The sequence below is a fragment of the Chiloscyllium plagiosum genome, unplaced genomic scaffold (assembly GCF_037043375.1).
Source record: "Chiloscyllium plagiosum isolate Xiang-an unplaced genomic scaffold, Cpla_swu_hap1 HiC_scaffold_2, whole genome shotgun sequence".
Lineage (NCBI taxonomy): Eukaryota > Metazoa > Chordata > Chondrichthyes > Orectolobiformes > Hemiscylliidae > Chiloscyllium > Chiloscyllium plagiosum.
In genome coordinates, this window is record NW_028270140.1 from 160,078,897 (window position 1) to 160,098,790 (window position 19,894).

The 19,894-nt window shown below is 44.6% G+C and overlaps 1 protein-coding gene across 2 annotated transcripts in view; it reads right to left on the reverse strand.

The window, feature by feature from the left end:
- The window catches only part of cplane1 (ciliogenesis and planar polarity effector 1), an 885,738-nt gene that overhangs the window by 39,373 nt on the left and 826,471 nt on the right, over positions 1–19,894 (reverse strand). For both annotated transcript variants that reach the window (XM_087975286.1, XM_087975281.1), the window contains exons 39-41: positions 7,829–7,906; positions 1,144–1,274; positions 14–206 (exon numbers count right to left, since the gene is read on the reverse strand). In XM_087975286.1, coding sequence (XP_087831412.1) covers positions 14–206; positions 1,144–1,274; positions 7,829–7,906 — 402 coding nt within the window. The remainder of the gene's footprint in view (positions 1–13; positions 207–1,143; positions 1,275–7,828; positions 7,907–19,894) is intronic.

Here is a 19,894-nt window from a genome sequence, read left to right on the forward strand (position 1 = left end):
AATCAGTCCTCACCTTGTTGCTGGCAAACAGCTGGATGTACAGCATTTGTGACGGAGGCAGCCATGAGGTGCAGTCCAGGTACAGATATCTCCTCTTTATCTGATGAAGGTAGCAGCTCAGTCACACTTGTACAGCCTGGAAGGCTCGTCAGTAATTCCCCAGCATCAATGTCAATAACATTGAGGAACTTGTGACCAGACAAAGCCTGTGAGGACCAATGAAAACAACAAGAGGTTTATTTTTTGAGAGAGGATGGAACAAGCCTGCTCACTCTGTATTACCCCCCGACTCTGTTTGAGGTTTGTACAACCCCACCTTTTCTCCTTCTCCCCCAGTCCCATCACTCTCCTTCAGCATGACCAATCAGAGAGCCTGTTCAATTTACCCTGATAGTCTCCTCCCCAACCTCACCTTCAAGCAAACAAGATTCCATTTTCCAGGGCACCCCTACTGAAGAATCACACAGCAATTGCAAATATACATTACAATCTCTTATGAATATGAGTCCATAAGAACATAAGGAGTAGAAGCAGGAGGCAGCCATTCGGCCCTTCGAGCCTGTTCCACAGTTCAATAGGACCATGGCTGACCTGACATTCCTCACACCCACTTTCCTGTCCTTTCTCTATAATCCCGACTAATCAAGAATCTACCTATCCTAGCCTTTGGGTCTCGGAAAAATTGGAAGTTTGGGTTTTAATGTAACTCTGGACTTTTTGGCAAATTTAAACCTGAACACAGGCAGCAATGCTGAGTAGGGAGGTCAGATAATGATGTTCTAAAGAGTCATACTGGATTCAAAACATTAACGCTTCTCCCTTTTCACAGATGCTGCCAGACCAGCTGAGTTTCTCCTGAATTCTCTGTTCGTCAACACTGAGTTCGAGCCATCAGCCTTTCCGGACTTCTTTCGAGACACTGAGTTTATTCGACATTGCAGACACCACAGACCTCAAACAGGTTTCCTTTCAGGCTTTAACCCTGTTGCACCATGAGCAGTACACTTGCATTTTGTGCAGATCTTGCAGTTTGTGAGATGCAGCGCTGATCTTCAAACAGGAAAACAGTCCCCAGTGCCTCATACCAGCCCACTGCACTGCACCTGAACATTTACTGAAACATAATGCATTCTTTACACTTACTTGGTCAGGTGCCTCATGAGAAGTCGGTATGAGGAGGGGTTTCTGACACACTTCATTAGGGAACCGAAGGTTCATGAACACATCTGGAGGAACAAGCTGGACTGGAGGAGGACTGACAGGTGTGGTTTGTACTGTTGGCAGAGTAACGCATTTATTATCCATGTGTCAGTCAAAATCCCCCAATGTTGGGTACTCTCAAATCTCCTGCTTGCCAATGCAAAACAGTCTTGCAGAAACAGCCCACCAAATGGAACAACACCCTCCCACACCTCCACCATGATCTCCACCAGGAAAGCACCCACCCATCCCTGGCCCCAGCAACTCCAACCAGCGTACTGCCTAATCACAGAAGCCTTAAATCCCAAAGAGCCCATTCACTGTATCCTTCGAGTCAATCAAACTGACCATACAGACTGCAGTGGTTCAAAAAAGCTCACTGATTAAGTGCTTCCAACTGTTGTGTATCTAATTTAACTTGTTTAGCATTAAACTGAAATGTACAGTTTAGATTGTATAGTTTCCAGCTTCAGGGGAAAAAAAGCAGCTTAATTAGAAGCAGCTGAAACTGAATTGTCATTAAGTGAGTCAGGTAGGCAGTTTGTCTTAGGAGCATATAAAACCAGCCATTTTAGTATGACTTACAATAAAGGTAAAATCACCATAATCCCAGATGTCCCATTCGAGAGAGAGAGAGAGAGAGAGAGAGAGTGAGAGAGAGAGAGAGCGAGAAGGACTGGTGGTCATTTAACCTGAGAGTCATCATACCTCAGGTGAAGGGACAAGCTCGAGAAGGAGAGCCATTCATATTAACCTGAGCCCATGTGGGAATTGAACCAACGCTGTGGGTATCAGTCTGCATCGTAAACCAGCCATCCAGCCAACTGAGCTCACTGGCTCCCTTACAATAGTATGCTACAGCTCAGTGAGTAAGGGAGCTCCAAGGAGGAATGGAAAAGGTGTTCTGCTGCTTTGGCTTTTTCTAAACTTTTTTAGCCTCAGGGATTTACTCTTACTCTGTTACAGGAGACAGGGCTAGTTATTTGGTTAATGACTAAAATTTACTCTATTGATACTATTGCAAATGATAGGACGGTTGAAATATATAAAAAACATAACGAAATACAGAATACAATAAAATCATTAAGGTTCTTTCGAAGACATTACAAATGTCAGGATAGGTGATGTGTCATATCTGCAGCATATGGGAATAGCTGTATGTAAGTTTGGTCCACAGCAAACATGTCTGCAGAAAATGTTTTTAAAAAAGAAATCATTTGTGGGATGTGGGCATCACTGGCTAGGTCAGCGTTAATGGCCCAGACCAGAGAAGGACAGCAGATGGTGATTACTGAGCCAGAAAGGGTTTCCCAACAATTGACAGTAGTTACCATTAGGCAAAAGTGAGGGCTGCAGATGCTGGAAACCAGACTCTAGACCAGAGTGGTGCTGGAAAAGCACAGCAGGTCAGGCAGCATCCGAGGAGCAGGAAAATCGACGTTTCGGTAGTTACCATTAGACTTTTAATTCAAGGTTTTTATTAAATTATTCACCATCTGCCGTAGCAGGATTCAAATATGGCGTAAATGAGGAGTTCATAGAATGTTTCTGGGACAGTTTCTTAGAACAGCATATTCTGGAGCCAACCTGAGAGCTGGCTATATGAAGTCTGGCATTGTGTAAAGAGGTAGGACTAATTACTGAAGATGGCCCTCGGTAGCAAAGACCATAATACGATTGAACTTTGCAATCAGTTACGGGGAAGCAAGGGAAGGGTCCGAGATTATTTTTAAAAATTTAAATAAAGGGAATTATGAGGGAATAGAAGTACAGCTGGCTAAAATGAATTGGTAAATGAGGTTAATGAGCCATTTAAAGAAATGTTCAGGAATGCACCAAATTCCAAAGCATTTCAATGTATAAGAAAAGTTCCAAGGCATTGATCCACCCTCTGTATGAGCCACTCCTTAACTCGAAATATTGAAGATAATATCAAACTTAAAGAAAATGCATAGAAATGTGGAATGACAGTTGGTAGGTCAGGAGATTTCAGTCTTTTTTCATATTCTGTCCAAAGGATAATATTAAAAAGGAGGGAAAATTACAGAAGGAAAGCAAAGTTGCCCTTCAACCCCTTCTTTAACAAGGATCTACCCATCTTGGCCTTAAAGATATTTGAGTACTGCTTCCCCCATCTTTTGGCAAAGAAAGTTCCAAAGACTCTCAATACTCAAACTAAAATATGTCACCCTGTTTTGTAAACGGTGACCCTGAGTTCCAGATTCTGCCAAAGGAAGAAGACCCCTCCTGATTTTATATGGTACTATCAAAACACCTGTTACGCTTGAAAACTCAGGTTGGTAAAAACCAAGCTTTCTGTTTCATTCATTCATGGGCTCTGCCTGCCTGGACCAACACTCACTGCCATAACAACCTCAGGTGTAAGAGTAGAGAAAGACCATTCGGTCCATTGAGTCTGCTCCCCCATTCAACAGGATCACGGCTGATTTGATCATCCCCAACTCCACTTTCTTGTCTTTTCCTCATATTCCTTGATTCTATCACTGATTAAAAATATATCCAGCTCAGCCTTGAATATAGTTATATAGACCCAGCCTCACCAGCCTATCTGTAGTAACAAATTCCTCAGATTCACAACACTGAGAGAAGAGATTCCTCCCCATCTCTGTGTTAAATGTGCCACCCCTTGTTTTGAGATGATGCCTTCTGGTCCTGGACTCTCCCACAGAGGCAAACAACCTGTCCACATCAACCCTGTCAGATCCTTCAACAATCTTGACATAGAAGACAACAGCACAGACAAAGGTCATTCGGACCACTGAGTCAGCAGCAGTCAAAAATAACCACTTAACGATTCTCACTCCGCCTCACTGCCCTTGGCCCATAGCCTCTCAAGCCTTGGCATCCTAAAGTAGACGATCTTTAAAGGCAGTGAGTTCAAATTCTCACCACTCACTTCCTCACATCCTTCTAAACCTCCTGCCTCTTCCCTTAAATCTATGCCCGAAGTCAATGATCCCTCCAACAAGGGGAAAACTGCTTTCCTGTCTACCCTAATTATCGTCCCCATAATTTGATACATTTCAGTTACGTCCTTCCCTCAGTCTCCTCTGCTTCAAGGAAAACAACATCCAGTCTATCCAGCCTCTCTTCATACCTAAATCTGTTCAGCCCTAGCAACAGCCTGATAAAACTCCTCTGCAGGATTTTGACCCAGCGATAGTGAAGGAATGGCGATATATTTCCAAGTCAGGATGGTGAGGGGCTTGGAGGGGAACTTGCAGGGGGTGGTGTTCCCATGTATCTGCTGCCCTTGTCCTTCTAGATGGAAGTGGTCGTGGGTTTGGAAGGTGCAGTTTGAGCATCCTGGGTGAATTTCTGCAAAGCATATGTCAGGTATAGACAGGATAGATCGAGTGAATCCTTAGAAGAGTATAAAGGCAGTAGGAGTATACCTAAAAGGGAAATCAGGAGGGCAAAAAGGGGACATGAGATAAATTTGATAAATAGAGTTAAGGAGAATCCAAAGGGTTTTTACAAATACATTAAGGACAAAAGGGTAACTAGGGAGAGAATAGGGCCCCTCAAAGATCAGCAAGGCGGCCTTTGTGTGGAGCTGCAGGAGATGGGGCAAACACTAAATGAATATTTTGCATCAGTATTTACTGTGGAAAAAGCCGTGGAAGATACAGAATGTAGGGAAATAGATGGTGACACCTTGAAAAATGTCCATATTACAGAAGAGGAAGTGCTGGATGTCTTGAAATGCATAAAACTGGATAAATCCCCAAGACCTGATCAGGTGTTCCCTCGAACTCTGTGGGAAGCTCGGGAAGTGATTGTTGGGCCTCTTACTGAGATATTTGTATCATCGATAGTCACAAGTGAGGTGCCGGAAGACTGGAGGTTGGCTAACGTGGTTTAAGAAGGGCGGTAAAGACAAGCCAGGGAACTATAGACCGGTGAGCCTGACCTCGGTGGTGGGCAAGTTGTTGGAGGGAATCCGGAGGGACAGGATGTACATGTATTTGGAAAGGCAAGGACTTATTAGGGATAGTCAACATGGCTTTGTGCGTGGGAAATCATGTCTTACAAACTTGAATTAGTTTTTTGAAGAAGTAACAAAGAGGATTGAAGAGGGCAGAGCAGTAGATGTGATCTATATGGACTTCAGTAAGGCGTTCGACAAGTTCCCCATGGGAGACTGGTTAGCAAGGTTAGATCTCATGGAATACAGGGAGAACTAGCCATTTGGATACAGAACTGGCTCAAAGGTAGAAGACAGAGGGTGGTGTTGGAGGGTTGTTTTTCAGGCTGGAGGCCTGTGACCAGTGGAGTGCCACAAGGATCAGTGCTGGGCCCTCTACTTTTCATCATTTACATAAATGATTTGGATGCGAGCATAAGAGGTATAGTTAGTATGTTTGCTTATGACAACAAAATTGGAGGTGTAGTGGACAGCAAAGAAAGTTACCTCAGATTACAACAGGATCTGGACCAGATGGGCCAATGGGCTGAGAAGTGGCAGATGGAGTTTAATTCAGTTAAATGCAAAGTGCGGCATTTAGGGAAAGCAAATCTTAGCAGGACTTATACACTTAATGGTAAGGTCCTAGGGAGTGTTGCTGAACAAAGAGACCTTGGAGTGCAGGTTCATAGCTCCTTGAAAGTGGAGTAGCAGGTAGGATAGTGAAGAAGGCATTTGGTATGCTTTCTTTTATTGGTCAGAGTATTGAGTCCAGGAGTTGGGAGGTCATGTTGGGGCTGTACAGGACATTGATTAGGCCACTGTTGGAATATTGTGTGCAATTCAGGTCTCCTTCCTATCGGAAAGATGTTATGAAATTTGAAAGGGTTCAGAAAAGATTTACAAGGATGTTGCCAGGGTTGGAGGATTTGAGCTACAGGAAGAAGCTGAATAGGCTGGGGCTGTTTTCCCTGGAGCGTCGGAGGCTGAGGGGTGACCTTATAGAGGTTTACAAAGTTATGAGGGGCATGGATAGGATAAATAGACAAAGTCTTTTCCCTGGGGTTGGGGGCATCCAGAACTAGAGGGCATAGGTTTAGGGTGAGAGGGGAAAGATTTACAAGAAACCTAAGGGGCAACGTTTTCACACAGAGGGTGGTATGTGTATGGAATGAGCTGGCAGTGGAAGTGGTGGAGGCTGGTACAATTGCAACATTTAAAAGGCATCTGGCTGGGTATATGAATAGGAAGGGTTTGGAGGGATATGGGCCAGGTGCTGGCAGGTGGGACTAGATTGAGTTGGGATATCTGGTCGGCATGGACGTGTTGGACCGAAGGGTCTGTTTCCGTGCTGTACATCTCTATGACTCTATCTTGCAGATAGCACACACTGCTGCTACTGAGTGTTGGTGGTGGAGAGAGTGGATGCTTGTAGATGTGGTGCCAATCAAGCAGGGGCTGCTTTGTCCTGATGAGTGTCAAACGTCTTGTCTTGTGTGTTGTTAGAGCTGCAACCAACCAAGCAAGTGGGGAGTCAGGAGGTGAGTTAATTGTCACAGTATTCCCAGCCTCTGACCTGCTCTTGTCGCCACTGTTTATGTGGCTAGTTTCTGGTCAATGATACTCCCTCGGATGTTAATAGTAGGGAATTCAGTGATGGTTAAATTATCCCTTTTTGCACATCGTACTGTGAATATTACTTGCATCTTGTCAGCCCAAACCAGACCTTGTTACATTTGAACACAGACTGCTTCAGTATCTGAGGAGTTGTGAAAGATGCTGAACATTGTGCAATCATTTGCGAACATCCCCCATTTCTGACCTTCTGATGGAGGGAAGGTCATTGATGAAGCAGCTGAAGATGGTTGGGACTGAGGCACTACCCTGAGCAACTCCTGTAGAGATGTCCTGGAGCTGAGCTGACTGACGTCCAACAATCACACCAGCTTCCTTATGTATCAGGTATGATTCTAAACAGTGAAGTGATTTTTCCCTGATTTCCACTGACTCCAGTTTTACAAAGGTTCCTTGATGTCACACTGTTTAACCTACCCTCAAGACAACCACCCCATTCCAGGTAGAAATCTAGCAAACATTCTCTCAACAACATTAACACACCCTTCCTTAAGTAACGGGAACAGTGTTGTACACTATACAATGTGACACCAATGTTAATATGCATCCACCTGACTCAAACACACAGAATCCACATTCCATTCTTGCTCAGCTAACAGGAGCTCAATAGAAACTCAATAAAAAGAAACTGTAGCCCCCTTTCACAACCTCTGAATACCCTAAGTTGTTCCTCAGACTTCAGCCACAGCAGTCATTTGGGACACAAAACGATCACCATCCCCATCAAAAGCACTAAATGGCAATTAAGTCAGCCCATTGCTTCTGAAGCAGGGATTAATCCTGGTGTCTGAGCTGAACCTTTGTGCCAACCTCCCATGCAGGATTTTTGCTGGGAGTCTGCTCCTCGTCTTGGATTCAGAACGACAGGAGCTGCCCCTGGTCCTGGACTAGGATTGGTCAAAGATAGGAGCTGCCCCATCTTGGAATGGAATCAGTTACCTCATCTGCCGGTTCCTGAGCTGGGACATGGCTGCTGCTGCTGCTGCTGCTGAGTTACACCGTATGAAGGAGACTTCACTCACTCCTTAACAACTGAACCACAAAGTAAAAGGTGAAAGATCAAACCTGCAGTAGCAGTGATTGGCTGATCATTCCCGATCTCAGAGCAGGTGAGGATTCCAGCATCCTTGAAGGATTTAGCAGCTTCAGAAAAGCAAAGAGAAAGCACAGTGGTCAGTGCAATGGTCAGCTCCAAGGGACGGACGATAGAGAACCAAACACAATCTATACAGCCCGCCTCTGAGGAAAAGGAAGCAACCACAAATTCGGCACAACTGCTCCTACATCATTTCCTGGAAATGCCAAAATATTTTCGTGAACATTTCTACTGTGTGTGCAGCGGAGGTACACAGGATAGATGAGAGATATGAAACATTTTTATCCATTTCCCTTTAAGTGATGCGGGCAAGCCCACAAATATTCAAAGAGAGGAACATGGTACTCTAACTCACGTTGTGGAGAAAGTTTTGCTTCCTCTTGTTATAAAGCGGAGGTTGACCCCCCTGCCTCTGAGAACAAAAGCCAAAACACCCAAAGAGGAACATCTTGCCCTTTAATGTGTACAAGGAGTGTAACCTGCTTTTCAGCAACTTCTAGTGGTTACATAAAATAAATCCCAAACACTCACTTTAAACTGAACAAGCAACAACTTATTTATCTAACTCTAACAGTGAACAAATTAACTAAACTATTAACAAACCAAATAAATCCCTTCCAGCTACTAACTATTCCCAAATAAAACAAGATTCTAATGGTATGCTGTTCCAGTAAATACAAGTTCCACTCATATAAAAAAAATTGGATTTATTCTCTCAAAATTACAGCCAGGTTACATGCCTTCCGGAATGTTCTGTGCCTTCTCCATTGTTTTTTCTGTCAGGAATGCCTACTCTGTCATTGGTACTGTTGTTATTTTGTTGCTGCTTTTTCTAAGATAGGGAGGAGGCTGTGAGACCCAGCAACTCTCTGTCGAGAGCTAAGGCCGTTAGCTCTGGCGAATGACAGCTAGCTAACTAGTCTTTGTCTAACTGCCCCCCTTTTTTACACCCTTGATGACATACTAATATTTCTTACAGTATGATTGGTCCAATGTTGTCAAAACCATCAGATTTAAATTTAATATGTTTTTGGTATCTAAGTGCCTGGTTCAAATTGATTGGCTAAATTCAAAAGCCTTGACGTTTCGGGCATAAGACCTTCATCAGGAATTCCTAACAAAGGGCTCATGCCTGAAACATTGGCTCCCCTGCTCCTTGGATGCTGACTGACTTGCTGCGCTTTTCCAGCACCATCCTTTCCAACTCTGACTCTCTAGCATCTGCAGTCCTCACTTTCACCTAAATTCAAAAGCCAGTTGTCTTGGTAAAAACTGCTGCTTGTCCTCGTATGGCCTTTCAATATAAAACTTTTCAGTTTGGGCTCTCTCTGTATTGCAAATGTTCGAGCAGCTGCTCACACACATCCATTTTATATCCCTAAGCACTAAAAAAGCACTATCTTTTAAAGGGACCATGGAATGCTTTCCCCCCTTAGCATTTTCCAATTTCACAAATACCAAGTTCTAACTTCCTGCCTCCCAATCTCTAATGACTCCAGCCAATTTTGCAGTACTCTTCACAGAGCTCATTAAGAGCCAAAATGTTGGTTAAAAAAAGTAAATCAGAAGATAGAAACACGCAGTAATCACGGGGACTTCACTATACCGGCGGTCTGGGAAAATCAGGTAAATGGCACACCCCAAGAAAAGGAATCTGTGGCACAAAAATAGAAATTTCTGGAAAATCTCAGCAGGTCTGGAAATGTATGTGGAGAGAAAGCAGAATTAATGTTTCAGGTCGAGTGAACCTTCTTTCTGAAGAAAGTCACTGGACCCGAAATGTTAATTCTACTTTCTCTCCACAGACGTTGCCAGAGATTTTCCAGCAATGCCCGTTCTTCTTTCTGATTTCCAGTGTCTGCAGTTCTTTCGGTTTTCCGTTTCTTTAAAAAGAAGTTATGGAATGTCTATGAGATGATTTTTTTGGAGCAACTTGTTGTTGAGCCTATTAGGGAACAGGAATTCTGGATGTGATGGTGTAATGAGGCAGAGTTTATTAGGGAGCTTGTGGTGAAGGAACCCTTAAAGAGCAGTGATATAGAGTCATAGAGTCCGACAGCATGGACCCAGGCCCTTCAGCCCAAACTGGCCCATACTGACCAAAATGTCCATCCACACCATGCCCACTTCCCTGCATTTGGCCCACATCCTTCTAATCCTTTCCTACCCATGTATTTGTCCAAATGCCTTTTAAATGTTGTTAATGTACCCACCTCAGCCACTTCCACTGGCAGCTCATTCCATATGCGTACCACCCTCTGTGTAAACAAGTCGTCCCTCAGGTTCCCTTTTATTCTTTCCCCTCTAACCTGTCTCTCTTTCCTCTACTCCTTAATTCCCCAACCCTGGGAAAAAGACTAAGTGCATTCACCCTATCCATGCCTCTCATGATCTTATACACCTCTATAAGGTCCTCCCTCAGTCTCCTACATGCTAACAAAAAACATCCTGGCTTGTCCAACCTCTCCCTTTAACTCAGACCAGGCAACATCCTTGTAAATTCCTTCTGCGTTCTTTCCAGTTTAATAACATCCTTCTTACAGCAAAGTGACCAAACCTGAACACAATACTCTAAGTCTGGCCTCACCACTGTCCTGTATAACTGCAACATAACTTCCCAACGTCTATAGTCAGTGCCCTGACTGATGAAGGCCAGTTTGCCAAAAACCTTCTTCACTGCCCTGTCTACCTGGGACTCCACTTTCAGAGAACCGTGCGCCTGAACTCCAAGGTCCCTCTGTTCCACTACACTCCTTAAGGCTCTACCATTCACCATGAAACTCCTACCTTGAGTTGACTTTTAAAAATGCGTGACCTCACACCTATCTATACTAAACTCCATTTGCCATTTCTCGGCCCACTTTCCCAGCTGATCAAGGTCCTGCTGCAATTTCTGAGAACCTTCCTCTCTGTCCACGGTACCGCCTATTTTAGTGTCATCCTGCCTTGTACATTCCCATCCAAATCACTGATATCGATAACAAACAGCAATGGGCCCAGCACCGACCCCTGAGGCACTCCACTAGTCACAGGCCTGCAGTCCGACAAGCATCCTTCCACTATTACCCTCTGCTTCCTACTGTAAAGCTAATGGTGTATCCAATTTGCCAGCCCTCCCCGGATTCCATGTGATCTAACCTTCCAGAGCAGCCTACCATGTGGAACCTTATTAAAGGCCTTATTTAAATCCATATAGACTACATCTACCACCCTGCCCTCGTCAACCTTCCAGTCACTTCATCAAAGAACTCTAACAAATTTATGAGGCATGATCTCCCATTCACAAAGCCATGCTAACTACTCCTAATCAAACCCTGTCTTTCCAAATGCGTGTATATCTTATCCCTCAGAATCTTCTCAAGTAACGTACCTGCCACAGATGTTTGGCTTACTGGCCTACGGAATATGACAGAACTCACACTGCAGTTTGAGAGGGAGGAGCTGGAATCACATGTAACAGTATTATAATTGAGTAAAGGTACGAGGGAGGAGTTGGCCAGAGTTGATTGGAAGCTTAGCAGAGAAGATGGTGGAGAAGCAATGACCGGTGGTTATAGATAATTTGGGAGCCACAACAGAAATTCATCCCAAGGAAGAAGAAACAATCTAAGGAGAGAACAAGGCAAGCATGATGCAGCTCCGTTTGTGGGTGCGGGGATGATTGCTCCTGTAGTTGAGTATCTGGTCAGTGTGTGGGGCTTTTCTGTAGATGCTGGTCTGCAGTTCTCCATTGGCTTTTTGTTCTACTGCAGCATCGAGGAAGGGGATTCTGATATTGTTCTCTCCCTCTCTAGTTAACTTTATACCAGGAAGGATTTGTTTTTGTGTTTGTGGGTTTCCTCTAATTTGTTGTGTTTCGTGATGTCAAAGCTGTCATCCACATAGCGGACCCAAAGCTTGGGCTGGATGGTGGGAAAGGCTGTTCGTTCTAAGCTCTGCATAACTGCTCCTGCTCAGAGTCCTGATTTTGGTGATCTCATGGGTGTCCTGTTAATTTGTTTGTAGGTCTAGTCGTTGAAGGTGAAGTGGGTAGTGAGGCACAGGTCTATTAGTTTGAGGATGTTGTCCTTGCTGATGGAGTTGGTGCTGCCTGGTGTTTGTGCCCTTGGGTAGTCTCGCAGTGATGCCAGTGTTTCTTTGGCCAGGCTGATGTTTACTGATGTGAATAGGACCATGATGTCAAAGGAAACCATGACCTTGTCGTCCTCTACCTTGGTGTCTTTGATGGTTTTAAGGAATTTCTGGGTGGATACTCAGGACCAGATTCTCAATTACAGGAGCAATCCTCCCAACACACACAAACGGAGCTGTATCAGGACATTATTTAAACAAGCCACAACACACTGCAACACCCAGGGACTACGAGAAGCCGAGGAAAAACACCTCAACAATATATTCAGGAACAACGGATACCCAATAAGCACAATCTGTTGATTCTTACACAGCAGACCTGACCATGAAGACATAACACGCCCAGAGACTCTAGCCACCATGCCATACAGCAAAGACATCTTGGGCGACTGTGTGGAGTTTGCACATTCTCCCCGTGTCTGCGTGGGTTTCCTCCGGGTGCTCCAGTTTCCTCCCACAATCCAAAGATGTGCAGGTCAGGTGAATTGGCCATGCTAAATTGTCCGTAGTGTTAGGTGCGTTAGTCAGAGGGAAATGGGTCTGGGTGGGTTACTCTTCGGAGGGTTGGTGTGGACTGGTTGAGCCGAAGGGCCTGTTTCCATACTGTAGGGAATCTAATCTAATCTAATCTCGGAAATGAAAACTAGACTATTCCGGCCTCTTGGCATCATGGCAGCCCACAAGCCTACCACGACAGTGAAACAGCTCCTGATGAATTTAAAGGACCCCAAACTAACAACCAGCCGAACGAACGTCATATACAAAATACCTTGCAAGGACTGCGACAAGCATTATATCAGACAGACAAGTAGGAAACTAGCCACCAGGATACGTGAGCACTGACTAGCCACCAAAAGACATGACCAACTATCACTGATATCTACAGACAGATGAAAACAGACTGGGACAATACGTCTACCCTGGGATAGGCTAAACAAAGACACACATGGGAATTCCTAGAGGCCTGGCATTCAAACTGAACTCCAATAACAAACAATTTGGATCCCAATTCTCAACCTCTCAGAAACAGAACTGGTAGTGATATCACCCACCACAACAATCCAAGACATAGAAATAGCAGCAGGACAGAACACCAGCGCTTCACTGATGTTACCCAGCATGGTGATGAAAAGTCTAAGAACAAATCTATCAGCTCAGCGAGCAAATGTATAACCTGACCTTCTCAAATTTAGCCAATCAATTTGAATCAAACCCTTAGGTATCAAAAAAACAATTAAATTTAAATCTGATGGTTTTGACTACCTAGAACCAATCTGATTGTAAAGAAATTAATCAGTCAAGTGTATAAAAGATGAGGGCATTTGAAAAGTCAGAGACAGCAAACTGACACTTGAAGATATAACAACTTCCAGCTCTCACAGAAAGCACCATCTATTTAATAAAGGTACCGCCACACTCTTAGATAATATTCCAAACCGCAAAGTTCACAGAGAGAAGAACTGACACAAGAATTCGAAGGAGGAGGTGTTTCTGAAAGAAAATCAGTGGAGCGGGCGTGCAGCATTCTGGAAGACATAACCAAGCTGTAAGTTTGAGAGACTAAATTCTATTGTTCTGTTATCTCAGTGGGACTTGTATTTCTTGAAACAGCATACCATTTGGATTTTGTTTTATCAGGGAACAGTTAGTAGTTAGAGGGGGATTGTTCGAGGTGTTAGTGGTTCTGTTAATTTGTTCACTGTTGGAGTTAGACAAATAAATTGTTACTATTTGGTTATGGAGTGAGTGGAAGGATTTCATTTTATTTATCCACTCCCTTATAACAGATCTGGGGGGGGGTTTCTACCCCTTGGCATACATCTTTTAACAGATTACGAGGCAAGGCGAGCCTCTCTGGGTCTTACGGTTTTAGTTATCAGGGAGAGGAGGGATCTAATCCTGCTTCATAACAGATGAGATTGCAGAGTACCTGGAAGTGCAAGGTACAATAGTGCTGAGTCAGCATGGTTTCATCAAAGAGACGTCATACCTGACAAATCTGTTAGAATTCTTTGAGGAGTTAACAAGCAGGTTAGGCCAAGGATGTGATCTATATGGGAATAGGCAGAGGAGTTACCTGCCTCCATTCCAAGCTGGGAACAGTGGATGTGATTATATTTTGATTTCCGGAAGGTTTTTGACCAGGTACCGCACAGGAGGCTGCTGAATAAGATAACAGCCCATAGTGTTAGGAGCAAGGTACTAGCACAGATAGAGGATTGGCTGACAGGCAGAAGGCAGAGAGTGGGGATAACAGGGGCTTTTTCAGGATTGCAGGTGGGGACATGTTGGGACCTCAAATGTTCACATTATACACTAAAAATTTTGAAAAAGGAACTGAGGGTATTGTTGTGAAGTTTGCAGATGGTATAAAGCTAGGTGGTGGGACAGGTCGTGTTGAGGAAGCAGGGAGGCTACAAAACCATTGGGACAGGCTAAGAGAGTGGGCAAAGAAGTGGCAGATGGGATACAATGTGGGAATGTGTAAGGTTATGCACTTCAGAAGGAAGGATAGAAGCATAGAGTACTTTCTAAATGGGGAAAGGCTATGGAAATCTAAAGCACCAAGAGACTTAGGAGTTCAAAACGGGCAGAGGGGGTGGGGTGGCCATGTTGGTAAGGGATGATATTCTGTCCCTTGCGCGGCGGGACCTAAATCAGGGGATGTAGAGTCAGTGTGGATAGAGCTGAGAAATTCTAAGGGTAAAAAGACCCTCTTGGGAGTTATCTACAGGCCCCCAAACAGTAGTCTGGATGTCGGATGTAAGTTGAATCAGGAGCTGAAATTGGCCTGTCGCAAAGATGTTACTACAGTTGTTATGGGGGATTTCAACATGCAGGTAGACTGGGAGAATCAGGATGGTATTGGACCTCAAGAAAGAGACTTAGTGGAGTGCCTCACAGATGGATTCTTAGAACAGCTGGTGCTGGAACCTACCAGGGAGAAGACAATTCTGGATCTGGTATTGTGCAACAAACCAGAATTGATCAGGGACCTCGAAGTGAAGGAGCCATTGGGAAGTAGTGACCATAATACAATAATCTTCAATCTGCAATTTGAGAGGGAGAGGGTACAATTGGAAGTGACAATATTTCTGTTGAATAAAGGGAACTATGGAGCTATGAGGGAGGAGCTGGCCAAAGTTCAATGGGGCAATACCTTAGCAGTGATGACAGTAGAGGAACAATGGCGGATATTTCTATGTGTAATGCAGAAGATGCAGGATCAGTTCATTCCAAAAAGGAAGAAAGATCCTAGGAGGAGGCAGGGGTGGCCGTGGCTGACGAGGGAAGTTAAGAAACATGTAAAGTTAAAAGAGAAAAAGTATAACATAGCAAAGATAAGTGGGAAAACGGAGGACTGGGAAGCTTTTAAAGAACAACAGAGGATTACTAAGAAGGAAATACCCAGAGAAAAAATGAGGTACGAAGGTAAACTGGCCAAAAATATAAAGGAGGATAGTAAAAGCTTTTTTAGGTATGTGAAAGGCAAAAAAATGGTTAAGACTAAAATTGGGCCCTTGAAGACAGAAACAGGGGAATATATTACGGGGAACAAAGAAATGGCAGTAGAGTTGAATTGGTACTTCAGATCTGTGTTCACTGGGGAAGACGCAAGCAATCTCCCTGAGGTAACAGTGGCTGAAGGACCTGAACTGAAGGGAATTTATATTTGCCAGGAATTGGTGTTGGAGAGACTGTTAGGTCTGAAGGCTGATAAGTCCCCGGGGCCTGATGGTCGACATCCCAGGGTACTGAAGGAAGTGGCTCAAGAAATCGTGGATGCGTTAGTGATTATTTTCCAGAGTTCGATAGATTTGGGATCAGTTCCTGTGGATTCGAGGGTGGCTAATGTTGTACCACTTTTTAAGAAAGGTGGGAGAGAGAAAGCAGGAAATTATAGACCAGTTAGTCTGAGCTCAGTGGTGGGAAAGATGCTGGAGTCTATTATAAAGGATGAAATTACGACACATCTGGATAGTAGTAACAGGATAGGTCAGAGTCAGCATGGATTTATGAAGGGGAAATCATGCTTGACTAATCTTCTGGAATTTTTTGAGGATGTAACTCTGAAGATGGATGAGGGAAATCCAGTAGATGTAGTGTACCTGGATTTCAGAAAGCTTTTGATAAAGTCCCACATAGGAGGTTAGTGAGCAAAACTATGGCGCATGGTATTGGGGGCAAAGTACTAACTTGGATTGAAAATTGGTTGGCTGACAGGAAACAAAGAGTAGTGATAAACGGCTCCATTTTGGAATGGCAGGCAGTGACCAGTGGGGTACCGCAGGGATCAGTGCTGGGACCGCAGCTTTTTACAATATATGTTAATGATATAGAAGATGGTATCAGCAATAACATTAGCAAATTTGCTGATGATACTAAGCTGGGTGGCAGGGTGAAATGTGATGAGGATGTTAGGAGATTACAGGGTGACCTGGACAGGTTAGGTGAGTGGTCAGATGCATGGCAGATGCAGTTTAATGTGGATAAATGTATGGTTATCCACTTTGGTGGTAAGAACAGGAAGGCAGATTACTACCTAAATGGAATCAATTTAGGTAAAGGGGCAGTACAGAGAGATCTGGGTGTTCTTGTACACCAGTCAATGAAGGTAAGCATGCAGGTACAGCAGGTGGTGAAGAAGGCTAATAGCATGTGGCCTTCATAACAAGAGGAATTGAGTATAGAAGCAAAGAGATTCTTCTGCAGCTGTACAGGGCCCTGGTGAGACCACGAGGAGAAAGTGAGGACTGCAGATGCTGGAGATCAGAGCTGAAAATGTGTTGCTGGAAAAGCGCAGCAGGTCAGGCAGCATCCAAGGAACAGGAGAATCGACGTTTCGGGCATAAGCCTTTCGGAAGGGCTTATGCCCGAAACGTCGATTCTCCTGTTCCTTGGATGCTGCCTGACCTGCTGCGCTTTTCCAGCAACACATTTTCAGCCCTGGTGAGACCACACCTGGAATATTGTCATTAGATTAGATTAGATTACATTACAGTGTGGAAACAGGCCCTTCGGCCCAACAAGTCCATACCAACCCGCCGAAGCGCAACCCACCCATTCCCCTACATTTACCCCTTTACCTAACACTATGGGCAATTTAGCATGGCCAATTCACCTGACCTGCACATTTTTGGATTGTGGGAGGAAACCGGAGCACCCAGAGGACACCCACACAGACACGGGGAGAACGTGCAAACTCCACACAGTCAGTCGCCTGAGGCAGGAATTGAACCCGTGTCTCTGGCACTGTGAGGCAGCAGTGCTAACCACTTTGCCACCGTCTATTGTGTGCAGTTCTGGTCTCCAAATTTGAGGAAAGACATTCTGGCTATTGAGGGAGTGCAGCGTAGGTTCACGAGGTCAATTCCTGGAATGGCGGGACTACCTTACGCTGAAAGACTGGAGCGACTGGGCTTGTATACCCTTGAGTTTAGAAGACTGAGAGAGGATCTGATTGAGACATAAGATTATTAAAGGATTAGACATTCTGGAGAAGGAAACATGTTTCCGCTGATGGGTGAGTGCCGAACCAGAGGACACAGCTTAAAAATACGGGGTAGACCATTTAGGACAGAGATGAGGAGAAACGTCTTCACCCAGAGAGTGGTGGCTGTATGGAATGCTCTGCCCCAGAGGGCAGTGGAGGCCCAGTCTCTGGATTCATTTAAGAAAGAGTTTGATAGAGCTCTCAAGGATAGTGGAATCAAGGGTTATGGAGATAAGGCAGGAACAGGATACTGATTAAGGATGATCAGCCATGATCATGTTGAATGGTGGTGCAGGCTCGAAGGGCAGAATGGCCTACTCCTGCACCTATTGTCTATTGTCTAATTCAGGATTCTCTTAAGGTTGACATGTAGGTTCAGTTGGCGGTGAGGAAGACAAATGCAATGTCAGATTTACTTCAAGAGGGCTAGAATACAACAGCTGAACTGTACTAATGAGGCTGTATAAGGCTCTGAATACTGAGAGTAACTTTGGGCCTTGTATTAGGAAAGGGTGTGCTGGCCTTAGATGGGGTCCAGAGGAAGTTTACAAAAATGATGTTGGGAATGAAGGCCTTGTCATATGAGGAGCAATTGTGGAGTCTGGGTCTGTATTCCATAGAGTTTAGGAGGATGAGTGGGGATCTGATCGAAACTTACAGAATACTGAGAGGCCTGGACAGAGTGCACAGGGAGAAAATGCATCCATGAGCAGGAGAGACTAGCACCCGAGGGCACAGCCTCAGACTGATAGGGTGGCTGTTTAGAACTGAGATTAGGAGGTATTTCATCAGCCAGAGAGTGGTGAATCTGTGGAACTCATTTCTACAGAAGGCTGTGGAGGTCAGGTCATTGAGTGGATTTAAGGTAGAGATAGATTCTTGATTCATGACAGGATCAAAGGTTACAGAGCGAAGTTGGGAGAATGCGATTAAGAAATATATCAGCTATGAGACAATGGAGGAGAAGACCCAATGAGCTGAATGGCTTAATTCTGCTCCTATTTAAATGGGATAGGTGCGGAATACATCCCACTTCGATTGTATGAACTCCAGTTGAAGTGGGATGTGCTGCCTAGACTCGTGGTTGTCAGGGTGGTTAGGAAATGACCTATGGATGCAGTTGATTTACTCCTGGGAAATGATTTGGCAGCAGTGAAAATCATAGCTTCACCTGTAATCACAGAAAATCCAGTGGAGCTGATAGGGTTAGGGTTACGGTTAGGCTGAGAGTGACAGAACATTTGCAGGAGGATGTTCTGGGCAGTTTCCCTTCATGTGCAGTGAGCAGAGCAATGGCTAAACAAAGTCCATCATCAGAGGTCACAGTGATACCACAAGGAGGTGTTAAAGTGACTAAACCTATTTAACAATGAGGATATTTCAAACATAAATGTTCAGCATGTCTTCATTAATTGAAGATTAGGAAGCAGATCCAATGTGAAATAATTAAGTGACAGTTCACATTGAAGCTGGAGGAGTTCCAGACTGTGAATGAGATTGAACACGGAGTTCTGTCGAGGAAGTGGAGACGTCCTCACAGCCACGGAGAGAGAGTGGATGGTTGCTCAGCAGCTCATGGTACCACTCAGATATTGTAAAGAGCACAGGGAGTTCCTGTGGCAGGGTATGTAGGAATATAGAAAACATAGGCATCAATAAACAGGCACTTGACATGGACCAGGACTTCATGAAGATGTAGTACATTCAGTAACATGTGGGGGGAGCAGACAGTGTGGCAGCCCGGTGGCTCAGTGGTTAGAACTGCTGCCTCACAACACTGGGGATCAGGTTCGATTCCAGCCTTGGTCGACTGTCTGGATGGAGTTTGCATGGGTTTCCTCCGGGTGCACAGTTTCCTCCCACAGTCCAAAGATGTGCAGGTGAGGGTGGATTGGACATAGAACATTACAGCGCAGTACAGGCCCTTCAGCCCTCGATGTTGCACTGCCCTGTGAATCCAATCTGAAGCCCATCTCACCTACACTATTCCATTCTCGTCCATATGTTTATCCAATGACCATTTAAATGCCTTTAAAGTTGGCGAGTCTACTGCTATAGCAGGCAGGGCATTCCAAGCCCCTACTACACCCTGAGCAATCAGACTATCTCTGACATCGGTCCTGTATCTATCACCCCTCAATTTAAAGCTATGGCCCCTTGTGCTAGCCACCAAATATCCAGGAATCCAAATCCCTCCCTCCTGTACCATCCCTGTAGCCACGTGTTGGCCATGCTAAGTTACCCTTAGTACCCAGGGATGTGCAGGATAGGAGAATTAGGAAATTCAGAGTTATAGGGTGATTCTGAGTGGGATGCTCTTCAGAGGGTCTGTGTGGACTTGATGGGCCAAACTGCATGCTGCCATACTGCGACTGTGGTCAAATCGGCACTTTGGATATTCAGATGAATT